The sequence below is a fragment of the Etheostoma cragini genome, chromosome 1 (assembly GCF_013103735.1).
Source record: "Etheostoma cragini isolate CJK2018 chromosome 1, CSU_Ecrag_1.0, whole genome shotgun sequence".
In the NCBI taxonomy this organism is placed as follows: domain Eukaryota; kingdom Metazoa; phylum Chordata; class Actinopteri; order Perciformes; family Percidae; genus Etheostoma; species Etheostoma cragini.
Genome location: NC_048407.1, coordinates 21,850,059 through 21,871,581, shown reverse-complemented (window position 1 = coordinate 21,871,581; position 21,523 = coordinate 21,850,059). Strand labels below are relative to the sequence as shown.

The following is a 21,523-nucleotide window of genomic DNA, read 5'->3' as shown; positions in this document are numbered from 1 at the left end:
TGAAAAGAAAAATGCATCAGTACATGGAGAGAAACATTGAGAGAGTGACAGACACAGTGAGAGTTATGGACATATTGAGAAGTAGTTTACAATGAAAGAAGACAGCAAGGAAAGAAGAGGAAACATCTTTGTGAAATGACAATGGGGAAGAAGGTTGAGTAGAAAGAAAATGCTGGAGCATTGAAGGGTAGTGTGGAGAAGAGTGGCTGACAGAAAAGAGAAGAAATGGGCGAAGAGTGCCTTCTGTCTTTTTCAGTTGCCATGGACACCAAGAAAGCTGACTTACTGCTATGAGAAGATTTTTTGGATGTTGTGTATGGAAAACACACTTTTTGTTAGCGGAAAAGGCATTGAAATCACCAACAGGGCATTCAAATGTATGTCATTTTTGCATCCCTTTCTCTTAGTATTTCTTTTTTCCATTTGAAATCATCAGAAATTGTGAGACATCCTGAACCTCTGAAATATTCATAAAAATTATTTACATGAGGAAATTCTGTCCCATTGTTGTTCTCTCTATTGGCATCCTCTTTGAACTTTCTTGCTTCCAGTAACGTCATCATCATTATTATTATATCTTCAATACATCAAAGGACCATTTTATATCATACAAAAGAATATCATTCAAGATTATAAATTAGCCTACAGCATATTACATGTCCTTGCATGGTGCATGTCACAGACTTCCTGGTTTTACGCACACTCAGGCTATTACTTTCTCCACTCAAGTGTAATGGCATTCACCCTGAAACCACATAGTATATGCCCTAATTACTAGACTTGATACATAGGTCTGTGTGCCTTTATAAAGACCACCTGATCAGTTGTGTAAATGGATAACAGATAATGAGAGCACAACAATGTACACTCTTTGAAAGATTGACATGACTTGATTGTCCCATGAGAAATACATGGAGGTCTTGATTACAATCATGCCCGAAGGAATTCAGAAACGATTAGACAACAAACAAATTACAAAATAAAGACAGGATTTCTCTCTCTCTCTCTCTCTCTCTCTCTCTTTCTCTCTCTCTCTCTCCGTTCCTAATTTCAAATTAGTTCAGGGTATGGCAAGACCAATTACGGACGTCATTGCAGATGAACCCATAGCTGCTATTATCTTGGCAGAACCATAACGTAAAGAGATCACTTAAAAAGTTAATTTACACAAAACGTGCACATGCAACGTTATATGCGAGGTGCGGCTACTGAATGATGCGTCGCTTTTCAAAAAAATTTAAAAAAAAAATCATGTCATTCTCTGATTGGCCACGTGCAGGCACGTAAAACCACACCAGGTTCGTCGTAGCGGAGAAGTGGTCGGATTTTGTAGAGCCGGTCTCAAATCCAGTTATTTCTCCCTTTAGGTGAATACTGCTCAACTTTTCCTAAGCTTGTGGCCGCTTGAAGGCGTAAATACATTTAAATGATAACGGACCGCCTGGTGCAAAGATTCTCTGTGCAAGAGTCGCGCACATTTCAGCACCCTGGACAGCGCACGACGCCGCAGTGGCGATGCGTGGATTCAACCGGTGGCTTTCAACCAGTGTGAGGAGACCGCTCGATTGAATGTTGCATAAAAAACTCGTTGTGTTCCATATTTGGGAAACGCATCTCGCTTTTTGGATCACTTCGACCAATGTTTTTTCGTTTTTTCTAATAGAGAGCGTCTCCGTCGACTCCATCGTGTGAGTAGGCGTGCCGCTGTTTGCACAGCTCACAGAAGCCGTGCTGAGTAGCGTGGAATAGGTGACTGTCAGGCGGGTGGAGTTGGGTGGTGGTGGTGCCGATAAGAGACCTTCCATTTCTAAGGATGCTGGTGGGAAATGCCTGGAGACAGAGATGAAAAGATTTGTCAAAAGGCACTTGAACTCTTGTCAGATCTTTGTTCGAAGGGGGAAGTGCAGAACGAACACTGCCTGGATTTCATCTACTATTTCCGAGACCTTGCCAGGCCACGTTATACGGATTCAGGTGAGGCATCATTTGCACGCTTGATTGAACAGTTGCATTTGTTAGAACTGAACGCGCATGTGACCTCTTTAATTGGATATTCTGCACCTAAAACTCAAAAGGTGGTCCAAGCTTTTACTTAGAGTGCTTTTACAATCAGTACCCTTTGTTTCTAAATTCGATCTTCACTATGTTTCCCCACATTACTTATTATCTCGTGTATTATATCATTTCCATTGCCACAAAATACACTTGTACGGCAAGCCTCTCATTTTCACGGAGTGCCAAACTCGAGGTCTAAAATGTTCAATTGTTATTTCAGATGTACATTCACGTAAAACAGATATTTTCCAAGTGCGAGATGTTGGAGCAGATCATTTTTGACACGTGCACAGATGCCGGTGCTGTATCGAACTCTGTTTCGCCGTCGAGATCTGCCCCCCCCAAACCAACCTTCACATTAACCCTAACTACGGAAGGGGGAGCTATACAGACAACCCCGGCAGCGCTCGTACAGAATGACACATCATACACAACTGCATGTATAGGATTCTCCTCCTTGAGTTGCGCTTGTGCCTGCGCTCATCGGTAGCAGTTTCTTTCGTGGCACACTCCCTCTATCCTACTTCTTTAATAGTTTATATTATTATTATGAATATTTAAGTTTTCGTCTTATCGAGAGCATGTAGGCACGGTGAAACATTCACTAAATGGATGTACAGAAATTGAAATATGACTGTGTTGCAGGAAGGACGTCGTTGTGAAATAAAGCGGACATTCAGTCACATGCAAAGAATTGTGTGACTGTAGAGTCACGTTTCATCATTAGCAACACCTAGGCTAACCATCTTTGTCTGATTGTTACGTTTTTCTGTGTGTGTGTAGATAGATAGATAGATAACTGTATAACTGTGTAAGTGTGGTTGTGTGTGTCTGTGTGTGTATGTGTGTGTGTGTGTGTGTGTGTGTGTGTGTGTGCAGAAGAAAAAAACGAGGGAGATAATGTGAAGGAGCGAGAAAGCACAGTAACTGCAGTCCTCCTTAGTTTGCTTTATCATTAATCCCTCTTCACCACAATGAATACCTTTTTTATATTCCCACCCCTTTCCTAATGCTACCCCTGACTCCTACTCCTACTGTCCTACTTGTTTCCTCCTGCTTTCCTCCATTCCTTAATCTCTCAGCTCTCCCTTCTCTCCCTCAATCAAATAGGCCCATCTAGTCTTGTCTTTTCCATTGCACTGACAGTTTGAAAAGTGAAATTGCCATAGTAGGTGCTGTCTGCGGTAGTGGAATTAGCTATCAGGATGGCTGGTCTATAAAATTCAAGTTATGTAACCCAGCATGTTGGCAGCACCCATAATAAGAATGTCAAATGAAATAGATAACAGTAGACAAAAGATCAAATACTCTAACACTCTTTGACCCAGAGTTTAGGTTGGTCTGGATGGCATTCAGTGTATTTGTTAAGGGTACTGCCCCTGAACGTTTATGTGCTTTTGATAAACATTCATAAAACATATTGAAATGACAACTTGAGAAATCCTTTCTTCTTAAAAGTAATTTATAATGGAGATGTATTTGTGGCCATCTTGTCAAATGTGTCTGGTATCAGAAAGATAATCAGAGTGATCAATTAACGTGGAAAGTGGAACACATCAAATAGAATCAATATATCACTCCCTTACCAGAGTCCATCATTTAAAGGGCAACTATAATAGAGCATTTTCAGGAATATACTTGTATTTTGTGTTTGTAATAGAACATGTTTAATGTTAACCTTTAATGTTAAAAAGAATATGTTTTTTTCCCATCATACTGCCCATGGCTGCTGCAACTTCACTATGTACTTTAAAAAATAAACAATAAAGGCTCCTAAACCGAATGCTACACAACCGGACACGTCCCCCTAGGAAAGTGACCTGAAATTGGGGAGAAATGACCAGTAAAAATAAAGGTCAACTTAGAGTTGCGTGTCACGAGCCGAGAGTAGTAAAAAGTGTTGAAACTGGAGCGTTCAGAACAGTTGGAAATCTGACCGTTTTAGCTCAAAGGGATTTGTCTAAAATACATTTTCCTCATCATTTCAAGTTTTGGCCATGTTTAACGGGAAAATCCGACATTACACCATTGTAGATATGGCGAAAAATACGGAAAAGCATATGTCCACTTTAAGGTTATTTAACCCAAATGTATTGAATGTGTTTCATTGTCACTGTGCAGTATTTGTTATGCTCACACAGCCAACCAACAATCACACAGCCATCTTAAGTTATCCGGTAATGCAAATGCTCGCAAAATGGAAATCATACATATCCACCCTTTATGATGTGAATGCCACCATGAATTAGTCTAGCACATAAGCCCCGTAAAACCATGATTTGTCTTGTTTTCACTTTGCTTCAAACAAAGGAGATTTAATGTGTTAATTGATAAGCTTTAGCTTTTATGTTTTGTTACCATTGGACCGAGCCAAACTAGCTGTTTCCCCCTGTTTCAGGTCTTTAGGCTAAGCTAACTGGCTGCAGGCTGTAGCTTCACATTTAGTGTACAGACACAAGGGCTATCATTTCATCTAATAATTGGCAAGAAAGTGAGTGTGCATTCAGTAATGGTTGCCAAAGCCGGATCCAAAGTACCAGTTTTTTTGTAGCCCTCTAATTAGTTAGAAAAGGAACATCAGGTCAATGCAACTAACATTCTGTGAGGCTAGAAACCAGCAGTAGCCAGGGCCTTGACTATAACCGACTGGCAACCACTTAGAACCAACTTAGAACCAACTTAGAACCACTCACGTGTAATATACGTATGCACTCTGTGTTGATAATAACTGTACTACAAAGGTGAAATGAAGATATTTCTAATAACTGTATACACAAACACACATATACGCATGTATATATATACATATAAATGTTTAAAGAAAATAACATCTCAGGAGGTAGAAGGTCATATATTGCTTTTTTACTTTGCCTCCTACACTATTGCACCTTCGAAAGAACTGTGGTCTAAAACTGGTTCACCCTCCTTGTTGTGAGGCAGTCTTTGAGTTCTTCCAGATGTCTTTAGATTCTTCTCTGCCAGGCAGCACTCTGCAGGCAGGCTACCAAACTCACTGACTGTTGACTCAGTGTCCTCATATGGCAAGTCCCTCAATGTATCCACATTTTTCTCCCAAATCACACATACACTGGTATTCACAGGATCTCAGAGCACAGAAAGGACAGTTTGTCTAAGTGCCGTATTAGGCAGTGCTGATTTGGAGGATATGTAATGCAAAAGTGTTGCTGTCAAAGTCTTTTGATATTTGTTATGACTGTAAACGTGGTGTGACATTGTGACTTATTTACTTGCCACTAATGTGAATGCTAATTACTTAACAAAAAATATAAAAGCTAACTAACAAACACAGCAAGTGCTAGCGCTACATCAGACGTACCTTTTCAATGTGTTTCCTCGATTATTCCTGCTTGCAACATGATTTGATGTTTTAAACAGCACTTTTCAAAAGAACAAACTCTTTCAGGAAAAATTGTTGTAGCATATCTTTGTATTCAGGATTTTCTACTGAATGTAGAGTGCAATAATTAGAAAAGGAAAAAAGAGGATTAAATTGAATAACTATCAGAAATGTTTCACTTGTAACTTATTATTCATACCTTAGTAAGGGAGTAGCAACAGGAACACATAATAGTAATATTGTCTTCATATTACTATACTATCCTATTTCATTTATATTTATTTATAATGAAAGGTTTTCCCGTCATTGATTTGGTTTTACTGTGGGACAGTGAGGTTAGATATCCGGCTGCTTTTAGATACTACCTGTTACTACATGCACCATATGAATACTAAATATTGGCCACTGCCACTGCTAATCTTAATTGTCGAAGTTTGTCATGAAGTTAGCAAGTCACTGAAAAGATACTGTATATAGCGATTCGTCAGCTCATATGAAAAATACATCTACCTGATATGATGCTCATTATGTTTATTATGATTATTATGTTTCTTTAAACATGTCAGCATGCATGCACACTGTGCTAAACGATGTAAGGATAATTACTCAGGAAAAGCAATCATTAGTGCATCTAAATTAAAATGGGCTAATTTTACTCATTACTAAAATGCACTGATTATAAACGCATCCGTTTCTTTTGAGTTTTTGTTTTAAATCCCGACAACTCTTCACAAACATTGAAGTCAACAAAATCTCTTTGCTATAATACTGTAGGCAACTGTTGCACAGTCAGCACATAAACTCAAGTCTGTTTCCCTGCCCTCGCACAGAACAAGGTTTAGCCAATAAAAAACATGGTTATGGCGACACAGTAGACTGATACAAAAGAACACACTGTACAAAAGCCTGGACTTTTCAATATTTCAATACAGTAAATGAAAGTAAAAAGCAGCTATACAGAGAGGCAGTTCATAAGTCCTTATAAGACTCAAGGATGTTAAATACAGTACTCACATTCCCTAATGCACGTTGGAAAGGTTTTTTGACTCTGTGATCATTCTTCTTGTCCATACTCTGCTTTCTACATTCTGAAGTTCAGACAAAGCTAATAAGATGCTTCAACAGTCTGAGTTAGCCATTTTAAGAGGCTACATTCCAAAGTTACAGTCCTTTATAGAACACAATTCATTGTTTGTTACTATACACCAGCCACACCTCAGCAAGGAAACACTGTCAGGGGAAGCATGAGGTCATAAACATGATTTTGAGCTAATGTCATGTTTCACAAGTCCACAACAATAAATGGGGCATTACTTCTGTTTGGTGTCACTTGTCAGATATAGTACATTTTCATGTGATCTGCATTTGTTATTTTTGTTGTCTGGTTTTATTTTAACACACTATGTCACCTCTGTTGTTTGCAAAGGACTGGGAATTACAGTATGCAGTCAGAGGCTCCAGAGGATAATTAAATAAATTTATCCATATTATTCTTTTTGTTGAGAAAATTGAGAGACCAGCATAAACCGTCACATACCCATGAGCGATATTACAATAACATGATGAAACATTTGTAAAAAGGTTTTTACAGTACTCAATACAAGTTGCTTCTGCAGCTGCTGCTGCTGCTGCTGCTAATGATGATGATGATGAAGGGGTAAAGGTGTAGCTTTGCAACAAAGCAGGAAGAAAATTGAATTCACTGTCAGATCCTTATTTCCTGTCTCTCATGTCACCTTCTCAGATATATCGGTGAGTCTGTTGTCACTGGTAGTGACTGCCTGTGGCTTGGCCCTGTTTGGGGTCTCCCTGTTTGTTTCCTGGAAGCTCTGCTGGATACCATGGAGGGAGCGTGGGCTCTCCCCCACCACCAAGGAGGCCCATGGGCACCTCAACCCCTCCATGAGCCCTCTGCCCTCACAGCTTGCAGCCAGGCAGCCAGTATACACAGCTGTGGACCCCCCGCCGCACAACCGCCGTGAGTCGTCCCACTGCTTCATGGCCAGAGATCCTACTCCTGTGGCGTCTGTAGTGTCTGTGGAGGCTCCGGTGACTCCCATGTCACCCCCACCCATGGTCATGGCCACACCTGAGGCAGCTATGAAGATTAGTCACACATCTCCAGACATTCCACTGGACGCACAGAGTAAAAGCCAGGAAAATGGGGTTCACACCAACCCTCGTATGCAGAGACAGACAACTGAACCCCCACCCTCTAGTGACTTGATGTCAGAAGTCGGGTCAGTATAAGCTTTTGAATCATCATTTTGTCTTAGTCATGACTACAATTTTACTAGCTTTCTGGAACACTTTGACCAACCTCTTACATGTATTGCTGTTTGAACTGATCAGTGCTCATGGCTCTTAACCATTGCCAGACAAAAAATATCAATTTATTCCGCAAAACTAAATTCAAAGCCCTAGTTTAACATGTCCAATTCCAATGGTTTTTTTCAACTTTTTGCTTTCTACAATGTCTCTGCAAGACAACTATGATACATTATAGTATCATAGTTACGTACTTAATGTAAATTGTGAGGTGCAGAATTATCCAGTACGGTTGTAAATCCCTGTTCTGACTTAATCTGTTGATGTTGTATGATGATGTTTGTTGTTTTCCTCTGCCCACAGACAAGGGTCCATTCGCAGGCATATCAACCTGTCCAACCCAGACTTCAATGTAGCCCAGTTCCAAAGGCAGGACTCCCTCACTGGAATGGGGCTTGGCCTTGGTCGCCTTAAACCTGAGCTCTACAAACAGCGCTCCCTTGAGGGAGATGAAGGCAGTCGCAGAGGAGGGGGCTGTGGGCGCCTGCACTTCATCCTCAAATTTGACTGCGACCAGGAACAGTTAATAGTTAAGATCCACAAAGCAGAGGACCTCCCTGCTAAAGACTTCTCTGGTACCTCTGACCCTTATGTTAAGATCTACCTGCTACCTGATCGTAAGACCAAGCACCAGACCAAGGTGCACCGGAAGACACTGAACCCTGTGTTTGATGAGGTCTTCCTGTTTCCAGTGGCGTACTCTGAGCTTCCCACACGTAAGCTGCACTTCAGTGTCTATGACTTTGACCGGTTTTCACGCCATGACATTATTGGCCAAGTGGTTGTGGACAACTTCCTGGATCTGGCAGATTTTCCCAGGGAGACAAAACTCTGTCGGGACATCCAGTACGTCTCCTCGGTGAGTCATCAGTTATGTTTAATAATGTCATGCTCACTTAGATATGCCATGTCATATTTAATTTATTACTATTACCACAAATGGCAAAGTGTGTTTTAAGAAGTCTGACAGATTTGCTGCAACTTTAATGAGAGCTACATATTTAGCTCAGTTGAGTCCTTTATTTGAGCACGGCCTTTCTTTTGCTGACAGGATAAAGTGTAAAATAAAGTTGACTGCTTGTTTAAACACATTGAGCTGTCAGGTCTGAATAAACAAGAGAAGCATTAGTTGGTAGGTAAGGTCACTAGGTCTCACTTTGAAGAGGAGGATTTGTGTGTCTCTGATTGCTGGTGAGATGAAGAGTCTTGTAGCAGAAAGTAAAGTATCTGTTAAATATCTAATATCGACATAGTTCCCTCCTGCAGTATTTTATAGACTAACTACTACCAACACTACATCTCAGGCATTTGTGTGTGTGTGTGTGTGTGTGTGTGAGAGAGAGGAAGAGCATTACGTGTCATGCTTTAGTCTGAGGTCATGAGTGCCTGTAACTATGCTTTTGTCACTCTCCACACAAGTCAGAGACAAGATGTGTCAATTTAAATGGGTATAAGCTTCTAATGATTGCTTCATTGACAGGCATTTTATCATGTGAGTGTATCCAGCTGTAATGTGCAATTCTTGCCATTGATTGCCGCAGACAAATTAATCTCATCCTAGTGAGGTCAATGAAGCAAGATCAGTGAGGCGCAGGTGTTGTGTTGGGTCAAAATTCTGTAAATGTAACTGTAATGTCAAATACCTGGAACCATTTCGCAAAACACTAAGTCAGTTCTACAGTGTATGAAGCAGCATGCAGCTATATTACTGAGCAGCTGTGTGTGTGAGGATTTGTCACCTGCTGCTCTGTCCCTCAATGCATATGCAAATGACCTGCACTGCAGCCATTTCAATTTAATAAGCTTGGTAACTCAGGACCTGAATTATGTGTCCTTTACCAATCCTCTGTCAATCCAGGCTAAATATAGCCAGTGCAGAAATGTGATGTATGTAATTTAGCCTGAAAAAGTAAACTTGTTAAAACTTGAAACTTGCTAACGTGTTTTCTACTCTGGTCTCTCACATTGTGCAAGAGAGCTGCGTCATTTAATTTTGATTTTCATCTTTGTTCATTCAGAATAACTGCTCCACTGTGTAACATTTGTGTCTGTGTTTATTGTTAAACCAGCTGGCAGTACAGAAATACATTTGAAAGGCATCTGTTTAACATGTTTTGGCTGTATAATCATCTACAATTGCCTATTTGAGCGTATTTTTTTAAAGCAATATCTAAAGACAGGCCATGATATTTTGTGATTACATCACAGCTAAGAGGTGTTGTTTGGCCCATTGCCAAGCTAAAGTATTAAGTATGGTAATAAAAAAGTTATAGTCACTTTACAATTTAAATATATTAACATACATGTTCACAATAAAATGGGCCCTTATGGACTGGCTGGTACGTAAATTTAGGTCACACTAGCAGCTAGAAATCGCTACTACTTTTGCTTAACACTAAAAAGTTAGTTCAGATTCAGCAAAATCACACAAAAATGCAAATAAACTAACTTATCACGGCAACCTTAGACCAGCAACTAACCTTTGGAGTCAGTGGTAAACTAGCAACTCCTGTGTTTTTTTAGGTGAAATTGCTTCCACCTTCCTTTCTTCAGCTATCCTATCCAAAAAAGCCCAGAAAAAATAACCCTGTGTCAATGGAGTTTGGTGTCTTTGAAGACAGCATAAATTACAGCTTCAGTTCCCTGTTGGAAAGGGCTGTCTGCATTGTAGACGGACCACATACTAGCATTGTGAAACTCTGGAAATGTGAAACTAGCTAAAGACCATTAACATCTTCCTACTCATGGCCTCTAAAAATACTCTCTCTCTTACACTTACGCATATACACACGCATATATGCACACACGCACTCAAACACGCACACGCACACACACGCACACACACACACACACACACACACACACACACACACACACACACACACACACACACACACACACACACATACACACACACACTCTGTATCCTCCTGCTTTACCTAGCTGCTGCTTTGTGTAACCAGTGAATGCTGAAAGCAAAGGCAGGTTGGTTGGATCCATCCAACAGTCTTTGCTTGACCACACTCACTGTTCTAAAATGTACATGTAGGCCATTTCAGCCACTCACACAGTACAAGCCACATATTCGGCCATAACCACACTTGGCATCCACAAAATCAGCAGCTGTGTCCCACTTTTATGATACATATAAAGTCTAACTGGGTTTTGAGTACGTAAAAGGGACAAAAATAAGTAGTAGTTTATAAATAGTAGATGTCAATCATAAAGTAGGTTCACATGAACTGTCTGGTGTTGATGGACACAGCGGCCTCATATTACTGTTCATGTTGGAAATGGAAGAGGAACTCATAGCAAGAAAGAGTTTAAAGACAGCTGCTTTAAGATCCTGAAAAAAAGCTTTAGGAAAAAGTTAAAAATGTGTCTTTTAGTTAAGTTTAATTAGGTGCAGTTGTTTGATTGATGTTTATTGACATTCATCTTGGGTAATTTGCTCATCTCAATCGAACACTTAGCTTAACTGTGACACAACACAACACTGTAGACAAGGAAAAGTCAAATAAAAATAGGAAATAATAGGCTCATGACAAAATGTCATGTTTGTACAGCGGGTGACTGCTTAGCTAATATGGCACCAATTGTGGTTAGAAAGTCAGAGAGCCATGGTGAAATACAATCTATTTGACTTCCCATAATGTAGAATAAAGCACCAGCACTGCCATCCCCCCATTTTGAAAAGTTCACTGACAAATATTGAACCGTACGTCGATTAGTGTCCACTCGCTGTAAAAAGCTGTGCAGCTTCAGGTTTATGGATGCTTCTCTGCTGCTGACATGCTGCGGCAGATGTGTCCCGTTAAAGCTCTGTGTATTTCTGTCGTGGTTTCAGTTTTCCATCTCCGATGTAGAGCAGCGTACAGCCAATTCCCTAAACTTTGTCCAGAGAACAGAGTTTCAATTGGGGCTCTAAGTCTGTCAGAAGGTCTGAGAGCTACCCTGTCAGCAGAGCATCACCCTATCACGTATTGCACAGCAGGCTATGGTGCAGGTGGATTATTTTCTGAATTATTATGACTTTATACTTGTAATAGCTTATTATATATAATAAACAACTTCATTTTTCACATACTATCACAACTCCTCTAAACTTCAAAGAACACAGATGGGATGAGTTATATTTTAATGTGCACAAAGTTTTGTGTTGAAAGAAGCAGTACAGTCCAGGGGTTTATTAATTAATTAAAATAAATAATACATCAATGAGGTGAATAATTGTCATGCACATTTAAGGGGGTTACATCCCCAACAAAAGATGCAAAAGAGGAGTGAAGAATAAATTATGCCTATATGTGCACTGACCCAGATGTAATTACATAGGAAAGTGGAGATCTAAAAGAGGATAAATACAAAGCAATATGGAATGCCTGAGAACCTTACTGCAATGTATTACATTATGTTTTTACATTTGGATTGTAATGTTTAAATAAAGAAATTTCAGACATATTTATTCAGAAAAAAAAAAATAGATGCATACAAATTCACCAAAGTGCAGGAAGTGAAGTGCTTAATGCTAAAACAAATTCTGGGGGTGGAGCCCCAGACTCCACCCCCAGAATTTGTTCAACCTAATTTTCTTGTTTGAAAAAGATTTAGAGAGTCTTTGTGCCTCCAGACATTAAATGCAATTAAAATGCACAGTGCCACATGACGAGAAGATGTGTTTTCAACTCAGACATTGTTTAAATTGACCTCCCCTGGTCCCTGTCTCAATCCTGCCAGTAGCTGGTAGGTTGGAGCTGGTGGTTTGTAGCTGGTAACTGGTAGCTGCTAGCTGGTAGCTGGTAGCTGGTAGCTCCTAAATGCCTTCCGGTTGGTGTGTTCAGCCAGGCTTCTGTGATAATCACTTGGGTAGCTTAATTTAAACAATGTCCAGGTGAAAACGCATCTTATTGTCACGTAAGGGCCCTGTTCATGTTGCACAGACATTTTAATTGCATTGTATGTCTGTTAAGAGGCATAAAGGCACTCTAAAACTTGCTCCGACAACTGCCGTTTTAGCTCATTGGAAGCTCGTACACGTGACTGCAGCTACACCATGTTACCTGCACTGATTTGGGTCCGGGGGGTTTCAATCGAAAGTACATGCATATTTACGACAATCAAGATTAACGTAAAAAATGGCCGGAATTCTCCTTTAAGTCATAATTGTCGGTGGGACCGACCATATGGTTTGTTACATTGCCAGATTTGGCTTGTTTAGCTCTATGAGTTTTTATGGTTTTGAAAAGAACATGGCAATACTAACAAACACTTTAAAATTCATTACTATTAAATGTGTCTTACTTCTGGTTTCTTTGGTTTTATTTATTATTTTGATTGATGGTCATGTCTTTTAATGTGCTAGGACATAAACAAGTGCAGTGTTTTAAGTTATGGGTATAGCCGGATTATCAGAGACTTGACATTCGACCCATTAAATGAGTTGTTGCCTGAGAGGGACTCTGGAGCACATGACAATGACCCCTAATCTCTCTCTATTCCAACCTGTATCTGGAGTGTGCACAAAGACCATGGACTATGAAGCGTGTAAAACACACAGAATCCTTTGATGTGGAATGCATTTCTGGAATGATTGTCAGTTAATCATGCATATTAAAATCCCTTATACCATAACCTTTTAGAATACTTGATCCTGATTGTAATAAAAGACCAACGTCACGATACTAGGCGATTTGGGTCTTTTGTTCTTTTGGATACTCATACAGTTTGTGAGAAAGAAAGAGGGCAACAAATGTATTTATTTTTTCATAAATCATGACCTATTTTCATAATAAAATGACAATTTCATTAAACTTCTTCAGAATCTGCTAACCCAAAAGAACTATATTTTGTCATGCACATTAGCTAACTTTATTTTATACTATGCAAAGGGTAATTTCTTTCCTTTGTTTAAAAAAAAAAATGAAATAATGATTTCATTAAATAACATTTAATATAAAAAAATGAATTACCCCCAACTTAGATTAGGCTCCAATTATAAGTAGTATATCTATTTTCAGAAAATGTTATTTTTCTGAAGGTTTTTTGCACAGTGAAGTTCAATCAACCAAGATCAATTACTCAATAGTGCCTGAGTGTGTGAGACACTTAAGGAAAAAGTTGAAATGCCATAAGCCATCATCGATCTCCAATAGACCTTACTCTCTTAATAGGCGGACAGCAATACATGTCTGCTCCATCCTCCCTTTCTATACTGTACTAGCATAGTGATCAACCACGGTTTGCCCTTGGCACACATTATACTTTGGCTAACAAACACCTGGCTATACTGTACAGCTCAAGCAGAGTATTTTACAAAGTGTGTTTTACAAAGACAACTCAGATAGCATCCAAAAGGGACTATTGTATTTAATATGTATTATTTAGGGTGAAAGCTTGCTTGAAATTATCTACAAAACAAGTTGAAGCTCATTCGTATCTAAATCTCCCAGTATATTTCAGCATAGGCGTAATTTACAGGGGGGATGGGGGTTAACACCCCCCCCAATGATCAAAACTGGCCAGGCCAGACATTAGATGCCATTTATCTCATTATCTCAACTACAGTTAACAGAGCAGCTTTGAGTAGTAATGTGATACCAAATTCTTTGTTCTCAGGTTTTATGGCCACACGTGTATTAAACTCACTAAGCATCCCTTTTTAAGAATGATTGCACAAAACGTTAATAGCAGAAACGCAATCTTTTCGACAAACCACTAGATCAGCGAGAGATTGTGCTGTGGGAGGAGTTGTCTTCACCAGACATGATTGTGTGCTTTCCTGGTTCTCACTTCTTTGGTAGAGTTATTTTAAGAGCAAGTGAGAAGTGAGCTTCTGCCTTTCTGCAGCTCAACAGAAGTCTCCATGCCGGGTGAAATGTGGGAGGCTTGTACAGTATTTGAGCAATGTGACAGAAGAGAGTAGAGAGAGATTCAACTCTGTAACCAAACGCCAGATGGCTATGCCTTTGTTATTCACTTTCAACAAGTGTACATTATTGAAAAGCAGCAGTACTAGCAATAATGTCATCAATATAATTTAGATAAGAGCAGCTGTCAATGTAATTATAATAGCAATAGAAATTTGCATGACAAAATTAGTAATACATCATCAAAATAAAACTTATGGTAGAGTAAATGCGTTCTGTGTTGTCTTTCAGGATAACGTGGACCTCGGGGATCTGATGTTTTCGCTCTGTTACTTGCCCACTGCGGGCAGATTAACCATTACCATGATAAAGGCCCGCAATCTCAAGGCCATGGACATCACTGGTGCATCTGGTAATTGAAAACTGATACGGTCTACAGCTACATAGTTTCCCTGGTATCCTGAATGAAAGTGAATGTCTTTCCGTTCTGTTTGTCTCACTTTCATAGATCCATATGTGAAGGTTTCACTAATGTGCGATGGTCGCAGACTGAAGAAGAGGAAGACATCAACAAAGAGGAACACTTTGAATCCAGTCTATAACGAGGCCATTGTCTTTGATGTCCCGCCAGAAAACATAGAGCAAATCAGCCTTATGATTGCAGTGATGGATTATGACCGGTTAGGAACCTTTACAATTCTCTACCTGCTGCAGGACAAAAAGAATGAAACATTTTTAAAGTGTTTTTGTAAACTCTGACTCTTTGTTGCTTACAATAGTTTAACAGCTTGAGTTTCCACTCTCAAGATGTTATACATCTATATTTATGGAACGCATGGATGTGATCACATTTTTTTCCTCTCTCCCCCCTCTGCACCTACAGCGTAGGCCATAATGAGGTCATTGGTGTGTGTCGAGTTGGCAATGATGCAGACAGCCTCGGTCGAGACCATTGGAGTGAAATGCTCACATGTCCCAGAAAACCTGTCGCCCACTGGCATCCTATCGTTGAGGTGAGATGACTTTACTGTGATGGATGTGACATGTGTCTCCATGCAGGACTGACCACATTTTGAACACAGACACATTTTTTGCTCTTGCTAAACATAGTTTGCTATTAAAGTGCCATTGTTATTATATACAGTATGTAGGTTTTATGTAGGCAGGAACATGCTAACAAATGTTAGAGCAAATTCTAACAATGAATGAATTAAATTACATTTGGTATATGGTTATAATTGGCTATTACTCCAAGAGACCCTGAGACGTGTGTCCAATTCAGTAAATTGTCTTAGTCAAGAGTCAGTCAATTGTTACTAAAAGCAAAGTGTGTGCAAAATGTAGATTTCCAGGAAACATTATTAGAGAAGATAAAACTTTATTTAGCCATGTGGTGAAATTGCAGCGGGAGAAGTAAAGGGATTCAGTAGAGGATACAAAGCAGGATGTGTACAGTATATGTATGCTGCCAACATGTTTCTGCAACACAAAGAATGGATGAGGCAGATATGCTATAGAACCTATCTTGAAAACAGAGAATGGGAAGTCTCGCTAGGAATCTTCGGTGTCTCTGACCAGTGCTCTCGTCCTGGAAAACAATTGCTTTATTGGGTATATTTGTGTGCACATCAAAGGTCTGCATCTTGCAAAATACAAAATATAGGAGACAGTGAGAGTTAGAGAAAGTCGGAAATTAAGCTAGTTATGTTTCTTTCGGGGCTATTAAAATATGTACTGTAGTACTGTGAAATCTTCATTGGAGCCTCAAGAAACCTCACTTTTTATTTACTTCCTCCCAGTGTATATCAGTCAGTGGTTCTGTCTTCACAAGCCCCTCATCCTCACATCACTTCCAAAACTGTAAAGCACTAGCCCTAACATGCTGATAGGTTTCAAATGCAGATTTATTTTGATGTTTGTTTGCCAAGTAACCTACTTTGTCTGTAATATTTGTGCTTGCATTTGGCAACAAACAGTCTCACAGTTTATTCCAATAAAAGTTAGTGAATATATAAATAGATTAACTTCACAAAAGTCCAAAATAAAATAGGAGACAGTCACTGTGTCAGGAATTGCGAGGCTTGTGCTCAAATGCAGAGTTATGAATTTATTTAAACAACACTTACAAAATAAGTTGTCCTCAAGAAGGCAGGTAGGTACGCACAAACAAGAACAACCAGAAGACATAACAAGGAACAAACTAACAGGAAGAGCAACACAGAGACAACCAGGAAAGGAAGGGAAGGGAAGACAAAACCATACACCGACACCGCCAACCTACAGTAAACAACAATGATCTGACAAGAGACAAAGAAAGCACAGGGACTAAATACACAAGGCAACGAGGTTCAAACAAGGGATAGGTGACACAAGGGCTCAGGAACAGGTGAAACAAATCAGGGCGAGCTAGAAAATCAGACAGGAGGGAAAACACAAGGCAGGGAGTAAAACAAGACATGACAAGGGAGAAAACAAGTACTACAAAATACAACAGGAAACACTGCAACAGAAACTCACAATTGTGACAGTTTGTTTTAGCGCCCAATCTATAACTCTATGATGGTTGGTACATTTGTTTATTTGTTGAGGTTCCGAGATAAAAAGCTACGATTTGGACAATGTACCTCCGGGTTTCTTTGCTATGACATCTGTTTATATAACTGTGTGAGAGAGGGCTTGTTTCTGCACATGCATCGCACAACTCTAACTGAATGTTTCTGCTTGACTATTCTTTGCAGTACCAGGGGACCACAGGTGGTAGCCAGGGAGGATCCTGTAATTCTCTGAAGACGCCTCCTTCTCCGTAGCCTTGAGCAACATGTCAGATAAGAGCACTGATCAGCCTGATGCCATGGCTGTATACCTTTGGACTGTAGTATTGCTGAGGGATGCACACATATGGTCCTAAAAGAAGAATGCAGACATTGATAAACTAATGTGGAAAAGAAAGACACAAACTGTCTTGAGCTCTGATCAGTTGGATCAGTCGCATGTTGAATGACCGCACTGATGGATGTTTTGTTTTCTATGATGTTCCATAAGAAAAACAACAGGCATAATGCAGACATTATAAGTCTGTGCTATTTCTGGGTTTATACATTATTAATTGTTTTTTACTTAGTCTTGTTACTTGTTCCAATGAGGTGAGTCTGTATTTGCACAATGTACTAACAACCAGTTGAACTGCCATACTGTATTTTATTCGGTGGTAAATTGGTGCATGAGGTCATGGTTTGGTGGGATACCTTCTCCTAGTTTTTTGTTTCTGTTTTGGGGAATACGATGTGTTATTATGTCAGTTGATGTACAGTGACGGTTGATTTTCTAGGCAAAGTATCTGTAGGAAAAAATATGTTAAATGTTATCAATAAATATTATTCCAATAAAAAAAACATTCTTGATCTCTGCCAGTTCAGTTGTTGTGTGCAGTACAATTTAATTGCGCAGAAATGTTTTCCTCATTTTAGGAATATTAGAAAAAACAAGATGGACAAGTAGAGAACATATGAAACAATAAAATAATGAAAATGAAAATGTAAAAAGAGTCTCAATTACATTGTTAAAGTTGTGACTTCTTCTGTAGCATGTCAATTGAATTCCTCTTTAAAATGAGTGTTATTGGAAGTGCAGTCCATAGAAAGACAGCCACATGGAGTTCTGAAACACGTAAGAAAGGCTTTTTGTGTGAGTAGATTAGCAATGCTTGCAGCCACAGCATTGAACCTTTGCCAAATTAACTTGTTACACTGTTAATGCAACTCTAAATGCTTCTGTGAATCCTGTGTATTATATACAACAATTCAAAAGGGGACAAATAAACAAAACAGGAGAGTCTTATGAAGAAATACAAAGATATTGTAAAATGAGATTTACTGAAATTTCACCTAAAGAAAGAGAAGAATCTAAGATGCGATTTATTTTGTGAATATAAAGTTAACAGATGACCTTTTTAAGGATTACTGAAATAAGTCACATATTTCTATTAATTGTAGCTTCATAGTGTATTCTGTTCCTTGAGTTAATAATTGAGCTATTTAACATGTTGAACCCTGCCTGTAATGTTGTTGAGATGATGAAGCACATTTTGTTAGGAGTCTTGAGTTGTTCTACGTATGTATTAACGATGAGTTAATAGTTTTTGCTAACAATACCTAGCGTTACAGTATTATGGAATTTAATGGCTTTTCTGATTAAATTATGCAGAATTCCAAGAGGAACGCTAATAAGATTTTTTTTTCAAAGCCTGAGAAAAAAGATAAGACAGAAATCAAAATGAGATTTGGAGAGCTAAAGTTAGGTCAACTTCCAACAATGTGATTAACTAATAACTGCAAATTACTTCTGAAATAGAGAACGCAGTATTGACACTTTGGACTGCACGCTAGAAAGGCCTCTTCTGCTTCTTCTATTTCATTTTAATGAGGTTTTGAGTGTCTTGTTATCCATAGTTATAATGTTTTGCATTCATCAGTGTTGTGTTAAGATGCTACAATAATGCTGGTGTCTAATTACTTTTGTGAAATGTAGACTGTAAACACATACAATATTTAAACTAGCTGATTTGGTATGAATGACACAGTGACATTTTAAGGATCCATATCCATATGAAATTTATTTCTTTATGCTGCTGGCTTAAGTTTTACTTAAAAAGCAGTAAAAAAGATATTTTTTTTATTACAATGTCTGACCCAAATCTTGTTACTTAATCACAACTGCACTGCTGCCAAGTAATTAACTTGGAGAGACAAAGATGAAACGAGGGAACAGAAAGTGGATAAAGAACAAAAAGATAAAAGAGGGAAATTGGGGAGACTGAGAGAATGTGTCATCCTCACAAAGAACTGTCTTTTCTATTTTCTAGTGTCTTGCAGTTATGTTGGTGTTGTTGTGAGTGTGATGAATATAAACAAGGGCCTAGCATCTTACTAGCACCACATTGTACTAAAGTTTCTATCCACTCACACTTCAAACTGCCTGAGGACACTTAAGCTCTAGTAATTACCCAAAAAGTCTGAATAGCATAAAATAGCAGAAAAATAGCAAGTATAAACGTAACCCTAGCATAATCCACCTCTAACACTGCAAATATAGATAAACTGTTGAATGACAGTGAATGAATATATAATATTGGACAATATTACATTTTTGATGACAACAAAAACAATTAATGTGCTAACAGTAGGTGCTGATGTGCAATGTTGGAAAAGATGAGGGAAAAAATAATAATAAAATTGTATTTTTACATCCAGAACAGGTTCATTAGAAATATTTGTGCCATAATCCCAATGCAAGGTGCAAATGTGTTTTCTGGTGTTTGTGATTTAAATTAATGCCGTTTGTTTCTATTTTATTTACACTTTCTGTCCTTTGGGTTAGGATGGTGATGGCAGGACTCTGACCTCTTGGCATTTAATATCTGTATGGTCTCTGTGAGTTCAAAGAGTAAGTCGCCCAGCAGTGTGAAAGATAATTAAACAGTTTAGTGTGTGCACTCTCACCTGGTGCTTAGCCAAGACATGGCTGGACGGATTGATATTTTAGGTGAATAGATAATAAACATCTATTAAATGAATGCTATGCATACTTGGTATGTTTAGAAATATATTGTGTGGTCTTTATTCTAATGCATGCACAATTTCAACAAAGATCTGACGTTAAAGAGAAATCTCATATTCAATATCATGAATAGTAGAAATTGAACAGCAGCCAGGCTTTCTATAGGAGCGGCACATTATTGTTGTTCTTGCCTTTTCTCCCCATTTTAAATATATGCTGTAACCTAATCTAAATTTAGATGCACCCGCATCTAAATGTTAGATATAAAACATTTAGGTGCTTGCTGGAAACGTACAGTATACTTCCTTGGCAGCATAGTTTAAAAAGAAAAGAAAAAAGTAAGCTCACTATAGAGATTGCTCCATGAAGATGTTATTTTTTGTTGAGTAGTGATGCACCCTGTTGGTCATACTGTGTATAACAGCACAGATTATGACCTGACACATAATATCAAAGATAAGGTAATAAATAGAAGGCAATCAATCTGTGTAACCAGTTAAACCAGTCAAGTAAGTTGACTTCAGTTGTACAATAACCCTCCAGAAGATATGCTACATATTAAATGATTGATTCATTTTTTTAAAGACTCAAAATGAAACAAAGAAATTTAAAAGCAGTGTTTTTTTTATTGTGATTCATAGTGACTTTAACAATTTAGCTTAATTTTCCATATTTTAATTCAGATATTTGTAGGGGCCACAGTAAAATATGTAGGAAAAAAACATGTTTTAGTAATTTTAAAGTTTAGACTTTTAAAGTTTCCCTATAGACGGTAGTCAGAAATTACAACAAATGAGCATATCCCAAGTGAATTCTGTGTGTCAAGACTGTTTTTTTAATCTAATGAAAATCGAACCACTGACTCTGATATCACTCAATAAATGAAATACCAAACACCAAGCTCTTATGGGTGGGACTTCTCAGTCAGCTGCTGCTTTTTCTAGCTTCATTGTGCTTTACTTATCATTATGAAGTGTCTCCTCTGTCATTAATGTGAAACCAAAATGGGGTTACTATGGTCCACTGTGCTGCTGTGACCTCTGTGGCTCCACCTAAACAAATGTTGATCAAAACTGTTGGTTTTTGCGCTAAATATATAAGTATCGTCACTTCTTCCACTTTGTTTAAGTAAAACTAGTCTAAATTCATTCACATATATATAGTGTGGAGTGAAAATATATACAGACTAACAATTACTACTTGTAGAAACAAAGAAACAAATTATTCTAAATACAAGCTTTGTCCTCATGTGGATAACAGCACTGACAATGAGCATGCTTCTCTCCTGCCACAAAATGAGAGGGGACCCAAAAGCCACTTTCAGGAGGTTATTTACTTGGAAGTCACTCAAATGTCAGGA

General features: G+C 38.6%; 1 protein-coding gene across 2 annotated transcripts; it reads left to right on the top strand.

Moving 5' to 3' along the window:
• Positions 1-1,282: 1,282 nt before the first annotated feature.
• Positions 1,283-18,320, top strand: syt9a (synaptotagmin IXa). Of its 2 annotated transcripts, XM_034877041.1 has the most exons (7): positions 1,283-1,974; positions 7,158-7,653; positions 8,045-8,600; positions 14,899-15,019; positions 15,116-15,287; positions 15,491-15,620; positions 17,346-18,320. In XM_034877041.1, exons 1-7 carry the CDS (start codon positions 1,827-1,829, stop codon positions 17,412-17,414), a joined length of 1,692 nt encoding a protein of 563 aa, XP_034732932.1. In that variant the 5' UTR covers positions 1,283-1,826; the 3' UTR covers positions 17,415-18,320. The 2 variants fall into 2 exon arrangements, with proteins under 2 accessions (XP_034732932.1, XP_034732941.1); XM_034877050.1 differs by lacking the exon at positions 17,346-18,320 and having other exon boundaries at positions 15,491-15,629.
• The last annotated feature ends 3,203 nt before the right edge of the window (positions 18,321-21,523 follow it).